This window comes from Dendroctonus ponderosae, unplaced genomic scaffold (assembly GCF_020466585.1).
Source record: "Dendroctonus ponderosae isolate FM_Combo_2020 unplaced genomic scaffold, Dpon_F_20191213v2 Dpon_F_20191213_6, whole genome shotgun sequence".
Classification (NCBI taxonomy): domain Eukaryota; kingdom Metazoa; phylum Arthropoda; class Insecta; order Coleoptera; family Curculionidae; genus Dendroctonus; species Dendroctonus ponderosae.
The window spans coordinates 1,018,168-1,026,081 of NW_026018814.1; the positions used below are offsets into that span (position 1 = coordinate 1,018,168).

Below are 7,914 nucleotides of genomic sequence, written 5' to 3' on the forward strand. Positions count from 1 at the left end.
CGACCCTTATGATGGTTGAAACTTGAACGCGAGAAATAACGTAAATGCTGTGCTCTTCTTTGTTCATTTTGGTGTTTTCAAGATGAAGCATCTTGCAGATCTTCGCTGACTCACTTTATACAGAGTGCTTTAGACCTGCAGACACTTTTGCTGGCTCTGGCCACTCGCCAACAACAAACATTCGAAATCCACATAAAATAGCCCGATGACAGCCCGCCCAGGTGGTCCCGGTCAGATATCTTACCCCGGACAAGAACCCCCGATGCGACTGGACTGAGCCTCTTTTTTTACTTGCACCAAAAGGAAAAAGACGGCAACATTCACCAGGAGAAAAATGATTGACTATCCGGCCTGGTCCTGCTGAGGGGATGCCTGTAGACACGATTATTAGCGAGAAGATAAATCAGATGATCGGTGCTCGAAATTGAGCCGTCAATAATGGTTTTAAATGGATTTCGAATTTTTTTCGGTGGGTGCTAAAGATGCGGATTTGTGAGCCCCGGATACCGGGGGGGTCGGGAGCTTTATTAATTTTGGAACCTTTGGCCAATCAAGTTCAAGAGCTGTTTTTATGTTGAATTAAATGTTCAGCGATAATCATCCTTCTGGCCCAGCTTGACACGTCAGCAGGCAAGCAATCCCATTCATTAAAAATCATCCTACATCCTAAAACCGGTAACAAGTAAGGAAGCTCATGTTAAGTGCTATCTAAATGAAATCGGTAGTTAGTAAGTCAAAATGCCACAATAAAGCAAAACGCCACGTCGATAACATTGGCTCGTAGTTCAGGAAAGTGGCCCGCTACATGCCCACACTCACCACAGATTTCGATCTTATTGAGTTAAATCGTTTCAAGTTGACAGTCTGTGTGTATATGTGATGCGAGAGCCGATTTTACTGCAATTTTCTTTCGGGATAGTGCCAATAAAATTGGCCGAAGTTGGCAATGTATTTGCAGATTTTTCCTCTTGCTGTGAAGTAAACTGCGAGCTTCGGAAACAGGAGCATGTTCTCACAAGTCTCGAATTTTCGGGATTGATTTCGAAGGTCTACATAAAGCGTCATCTGAGTCTCCATCGCGTAACGCTCAAATTCTTTCCAACCTCCATACTTTCGAAGCACGTTTTTGATCCAGATTCTTCATTGCATCGGGTTTGTTTGTTGGAATAAATTGACTTAACGCTGCTTTTGGTTTATTCTTAAAACTGATAAAGCGCTGTAATGAAGCCCATTTTTATCTTCTTGACATACTTCTTCTAAATTGCCTGAATGTGTTTTCAGCCTCAAGTTGGAATTTTCTTGCCTCTAATGGTGATTTTACCGATTTTTTTCAACTGGAGTGTTTTTCGGACGTTGATGCCGTCGCGAAAAATACTTCTCGACGGAAGCTTTTGTCTAAGCGTGTGGACAGTTTAGTTTTTTCCATCGTCAGAATTGCGCGGTTTCAAACGTTTTCTTCTCAGAAAAATCTTCAGAGTGGCGCTGCGTCGAGCAAACCACCTCCGAAGATGCAAACCACTCGTGCCTTCAAAACGTCTTTCCACGACCGGCTTACCGCCCGAAAAACTCGCCAGTTTCAAGCAATAACTGTGAAAGATTAACTCTTTAGACTCGATCTTAAAATGATTTTATTTTGTTAATATTGAGTGGTTTTGCTGCCAACGATCGTCAGTTGATTGTATGCAACTAATCATTCATTTGCTCACAGTGAGTTTTTGTAAAAAACCTGTTTAATTTGGTTTAATTTAATTCGCAAATTATTTGTCGCTTCTATTTGATCGGAATCTTCCCGAATTCGTTTGAACTTCGTCCTACCAATTGACTTGCAAACAGCTCGAAAAAATATAGAAGTTTTTCAATTTTATTCGGCGATAAAGCGCATTTGAAACCCTTGAAACAGTTTGTTATGCGGGTGAAATCTCGTTATTTAAAAGTGGAGAAGTTTGACTCTTCAAGAAAATATAGATTAATAATTTGCTCAACAGAAAACTTTGGAACTGGATAAAGTATGATGGTTTAGAGCGATTTGGTTTCTGTTTGAAGCGTTTTTAAGCCTCATTTGTTTTCTGTTCGCTAATGTTTTGGTAAAATTTGAGCGTCTAAAGTTAATTTTCTACAGGGTGGCAAATGAAAAATTTTGCAAAGTTCGGCATGCTTCCAGTTGGACAAACAACCAATTTTTGGATGCCAACACCAAAAGTTTGAGGATAAACCAAATAGCTCGAAACGGGTTTTAAAATTTTCGGTCATCTGTTCTATTTACAGGGTGGTCTCAAGAATCAACTTTTTGGTTTCATCTCGACATATTTTTGCTCTTGGTTCGATTTTCACGATTTTGAGCTCATGCTTCAGGCAAAAATTCAGTATACATGATTGCACAAAAAATTACCCAAATTAATTTTCACCTAAGTGAAGTTTTGCTTTCAAACAGTTCGTTGATGCAACCCGGTTATTATGCAAATTATTTTTTCCTCAGTTCACTGTGAACTTTTAGCTTCAACATAAACCTTAGATTTTGAAAATCCAGTCCAGAAGGGTCCATAGGAAAGCAATTTATCACTGCAAGACCAAAAAGTTGATTTCTTTAAGACCCTGTAAATAAGCGAGATGAAGGAAAAAATGAAAAACGTTTTTCGAGATATGATGTCTATGTCTCTTAATGCTTGTGGTGTTGAAATATAAAAACATTTTTTTGCTTCTTTGACTATGAATTGTTCCATTTGCCACCCTGTAGAAACCGTATCTGCAGCACATTTTTTTTGGCAAAAACACGCACTAATCGAAAAATTATTGCCCTAAATTAGGCATCATACAGAAATCAGATCGCTTAGCAATCAGAATTTATCCAGTCTTGTTTCTCAGTCAATCTCCTTCAATTGGCATTGATTTAAATTTAATCTCCATTGCACCTTTAATAAAATATAAGAAAAATACTGCTGTTAAATACTTTGAATATAAAATTGTTCTAAGGCGACACTGCATTTTTCAATTAATCATCTTTATTTTAACGTTTCAAATGGTTCTATCAATCATGTTCTATCAACTGGTCTATGGATGTTGACTAAGATTAGATTTAATGGGAATATCCTGTTCAAGAACCCAAAGTTTTTTTCGCATTTCAATCTGCATAGTCACGACTAGATCGCCAAGAAATGGATGATTTCATCTGTTAATCATTGACGGAATTCTTCAGCTAAAACCTTCAGGTCAGCTCGAACCGATTTGTATAAGATCTAAGAATCTTGGAAATTATTAACAGTTTAATTAATTCAACGGGATTCACTGGGCTTATCGAATGTTGTTCATTGAACTTTTAATGCTGCGAGCAAATTTTCAGTTCTAGAGTTTCCGTTGTTTTCAATATTGATCAAACATTGATGATTTCGTGCGTAGAAAGCCACCAGTACAACGTGGCAAGTGTTCACGTCAATCAAACCACCATCCTTAGAGGAAACAACCATGAATCTTGTAATTTTTTTAATTGGTTTTTGTTATTATGGCAATTCAGCATCGAGCAAGCAGCTTATTCAAATGATTTACAATGAACAATGGCAATAAAATAGGCGGACAACCAATTCAATTGGCGCATTGGTTGAAACATGAGCCTGAGTAACGATCCGAGCTACTCCACGGAAGACTTTTAACGCGGACAGATCCATTGTTAACACCCATTTACGCAGTTCTTGGCTGGACAAACCAAACAATTATCCGCAACATAATTTATCGCTCATTACGATGCTTGATTCTTATTAGAAACACGCCCATGTGTTTACGTTTTATACGATGACAAGCGCGATAATGTAAAACCAATTAAATCCGCGTATTTGAAAAGTCATTCGGATGGCGCTGGTTCTTGGAAATTGATTGGTGGCTCTATAAGGACTGAGTCAGAAAAACCCGCGCGCTACACACAAAAACCGTTCTAACTCTCCACAAAATCAAAAAAACTAAAATTTCAATCATAGAGGCTCTTCCATAGAACCTCTAAATGATGTTGGCAAATTAAACATCGAACTGTACATATGTTTTATATATGCAATATGCAAATTGTACATAAAATCCCTGGTGGACCCACCGAAAAATTGCCACGCAAGTAAAAGCTCAAAGAACGACCGTAGCAAACGCTATTAAGCGGTTCACGCAAACATTAGATGTTAATGAAAAGTGGGTTCGGGTAGGAAAAGTAGATTTACGCGGCCAGAAACAGTGAAGAAAGTTGTGGAGAAATTGGAGAAGAATTCAATCGGAAAATAAAGTAGGTTGCAGTAAGAACTTGGACTTCTCAGAGAACTCAGAGCGTAGAAAAAGTCAAAGTTTCCCTAGAAGTTTCTCGTGTGGCAAGACGTGCAGCTGTGGGAGCGCAGCAAATCTTTTGTCACGAATGGAACGATTAACACAGAAATTTACGTAAGAGGAAAGTGTCTTCAAACAGATTGATTGTTGTTGCGATGAGGAAAAGGATTCCAGAAAAAATCCAAATATTGTGTCCAAACAAATGATTTCAGCTTCTTTTTATAAAGAATCGTCTTTAAAACGCCTTTGGTTTCATTGGAATTTTGTCAACGGTTCGTAAGTTATTAAGGTTTTTGTGTGCAGCGATTTTTCTGACTCAGTCCATAAATGACCTGCTTGAATTGGCTTTCGCTACGCGGATGTATGCTTAATCAAGTCGTTTTTTGACCAAAAAAGGTTGAGACTCAGTCGGTTTCAGGATAAAATGATTCTGAGGCTCCTGGCTAGACGGACAGAATGTTATTTAACTGTGTTTTAATTGCGGGTTTGAGAGTGAGTCGGTTTGAAAGTGAGGTTTGAACGTTCTACTTTATAAAAATGGGTCACGTTTTGAGCCTTTTACTAAACCCCCGAACTAATAAAAAAGCAAGTTTTTGCCACCGATAACTCTCTCATTCAAGTGCCGCACGTTACAATTAAGGGTGGATTCTGACGGTAATTAGAGGCCAGATAAACAGCGATTAGCATGCTGATCGTTTGTCGGGAAACGCAACGAGCTTTTCACTGCTAATTGCGGGCTTTCTAGTCAGTAATGCAGCAACTGCGAACTTAACGACAATTCTAGTCTCTTAAATGGTGCTTTAATGCGAAGCCGGACCCACCTGGATGTCGCAAAAAACGCCGTATTAACAAGTTCTGGTTTGGATTTTTTAAATTCCACCCTGTATATATGAAAATTTGAACTCTTCTATCGCTCGCTTTAATGTTTCAATTTCATGACTGGACGATGATTATTTGGAGGGAAGCTATCTGCTCTTGGAACGCTTTGCATTAAAGGCAGCGATAAACTTAAAAACCCTCTTAAGTCCCACGTTGGCATAATCAAGCAGTTTTATGGGTTTTTAATAACTAGTCGAAACCATCAAAAGGCAATGAAATAATGAAATGTCACTTTAAAGTAGGTACATGTTTTCAATAAAAAACGGGGTTTCTTCGGAAGATTTTGCGATGAAACAAAAATGATTGGCATTGATGGAAACTGTTAAAAACCCACCAGCTTCATCTTTACGCCCTAGTGGAAACCGTCCGAAAAACTCAACCATTTCCACTATTCTTGGCATTAATTTTACCTAAACTACACAATTTTTCGCGCGTTCAAACGCGTTTAAAACCTTTCGTATTTCCTCATTTTTATGGCTTATTTCAGTCAAGTTAGTTAAACGAATAAAACTGCATTATTTAAATGAGTTCAGTTAATTTATTTATTGGCGATCGAACTGTAACAATATCGTATTAATGTATTAACATAATAATAGAGGAAAAATGCGTTAAGTGGCCGTCTAAGATAAAGCGGCTATTCGAATTATTAAGGACCGTATCGTTAATCATTGGATAAATATCCATTTGTCATTATTGCCATTAGCAATAATGTGATTGCTAATTGTAGTTGACAAAACTACTAACATTATTTGCGTATATTGCACCACCTTATAAAAGGTTATCGGGATTTTTGCACACCTGCTATATGGGTTGCTGATTAGTTTCCATTGGCGTGTTCAAACACTTTTATACGCCATAAACCAGCAAAAAATTCACAGTTTTCTTGTTAGCAAAAGACTGTTTTCTTGTCAGCATTACTAAAACGCCTAGTTTGAATTAAAATGTATGAAGAATTATTTAAAAAACTGCTTTGAAATAGAGAATAGAAAAAACTGAGAAAGTAAGGTTTTTTCTTGATTTATTTTCCTGACTGCGTGTAATTGTTATTATATTATTTTTCTTCCTGGGCTCCAGTCAAAGTGTGAAACAAAAATTTGTATATTGTTTCGGCGTGACAACAGCACCATCATCATTAAAATTCATACAAACTCATAATTGGGAAACATTAGATTCTTTTAGGTCTTTGCTGTCTAAATTTTCCTGCGGGAAAATTTAGACAATAATTTGAACAAATTTGAGGTTTCAAGACAGCAAAGACCTAAAAGAATCTAATGTTTCCCAATTATGAGTTTGTATGAATTTTAAATCTGATGTTGGGGCTGTTTTCTCGCCGAAACGTTATGAAATAAACGATTTAGAAATTTTTATTTCACACTTTGACTGAAACCCAGCATGGAAAAGAATATAATAGACAGTGAGAGTGCATTAAGATACCATAAATGCTCAAGAAGCTAATTGAGACACGCAATCGATGATATTGTTTAGTTGGCATTAATTGAATGGTTTTAGTTAATTTATGGGCAGCCAACCAGGGTTCAGCAATGGCGATAAATTACACGCCGCAAATACATCCATTTTCCTTGATATTTTCATAAAACATGAAACGATCAAAGCTCATAAATAATGGTTAAACCGTGGAAATATGTCGGCTCACCTTTAACAAAGTCCCAGGAATGTTTCCGGATTTTTTCGCCCATTGCATATAAATATTTTATTTGTTTCTCCAATTCATTATCCATCCTCTGAAATGGATTTAATACTGATCCAAAATTAGGCTTTGTTTACTCGGCTTTACCCCTCATTAGCTGTGTGATTGATATTGGCTTTCCAGCCTTATTTACACATTTGATAAACGTATGCAAATCTGATGTGATTTTATCATTAACTTCCTATAAAGGCGATAGATTTTTAATAGACAGTGGCGCCCGATTCGAATTGCTTCTCATATCTGGACAGTTTTCGAGATTGTTCATGGAGTTAATTGATGAAAAGCTTGACTGATATCAGCTACACGGAAGAATCGATGACTGATGATCGTTCCTCAAATTCATCATTGGTGAGAGAAAAATCGCATTTGGCTTTGATGTGCACAAATGCGTTCGAACGGTTGAAAAGTGCCTAAAGCTCTTGAGCAAAGAGGTAGTAAAGCCTGGTCAAATAATGTAAAGTTGGTGTTGTGGTGGCAGCAATAAAATTCCTGCTAATAAAATGGCTACCATAAAGTCGTCTTTAACGGCCTTTTAATGTCGATATCGACTTAAATGGATTTAAAGCGACGAAGACCTCGATTACAAATCGACTCTGGATGATGATGATTGTTAACGGGATTTTGAGAAAGTTTTAGTGTTGCCATCCTCTCGGGGCCTTTAGGCGATTTTAATAAATAATGGTCATGCTGCCAAAACAGCCTTTGGCGGCACACATAATCAGTAGAGTTTTTCTGTTTCAGGATAGTATACGGCGCCTTTAATTTGGGAGTGGAGGAGATCTTCTGCTCGAGAATACCTGGACTGACCACACGACAAAGGGAAATGTGCAAATCTTCACCTGGTTAGTAGCTAATTTTGTTTGCTTCAAATTGAATTTGTACATTGGCAGGACCGCTTTTGGTTCTTTTGGTCCATTCGAAAGTCCCTTAAAGGTACCTCTTTGTTTTATTATAAAATAGCATGAGAATGTTGATTTTTTTACCTCAAATATTGTGTATTTCTTAATGCGGCGACGGAGAAAAACGAAAAACAT

At 37.5% G+C, this 7,914-nt stretch overlaps 1 protein-coding gene across 1 annotated transcript in view; it reads left to right on the forward strand.

Annotated features, from left to right (window-relative positions):
• Window positions 1-7,914, forward strand: part of LOC109536345 (protein Wnt-2) — a 44,590-nt gene that overhangs the window by 15,081 nt on the left and 21,595 nt on the right. The window contains exon 2 of the mRNA XM_019902522.2: window positions 7,622-7,722. Coding sequence (XP_019758081.1) covers window positions 7,622-7,722 — 101 coding nt within the window. The remainder of the gene's footprint in view (window positions 1-7,621; window positions 7,723-7,914) is intronic.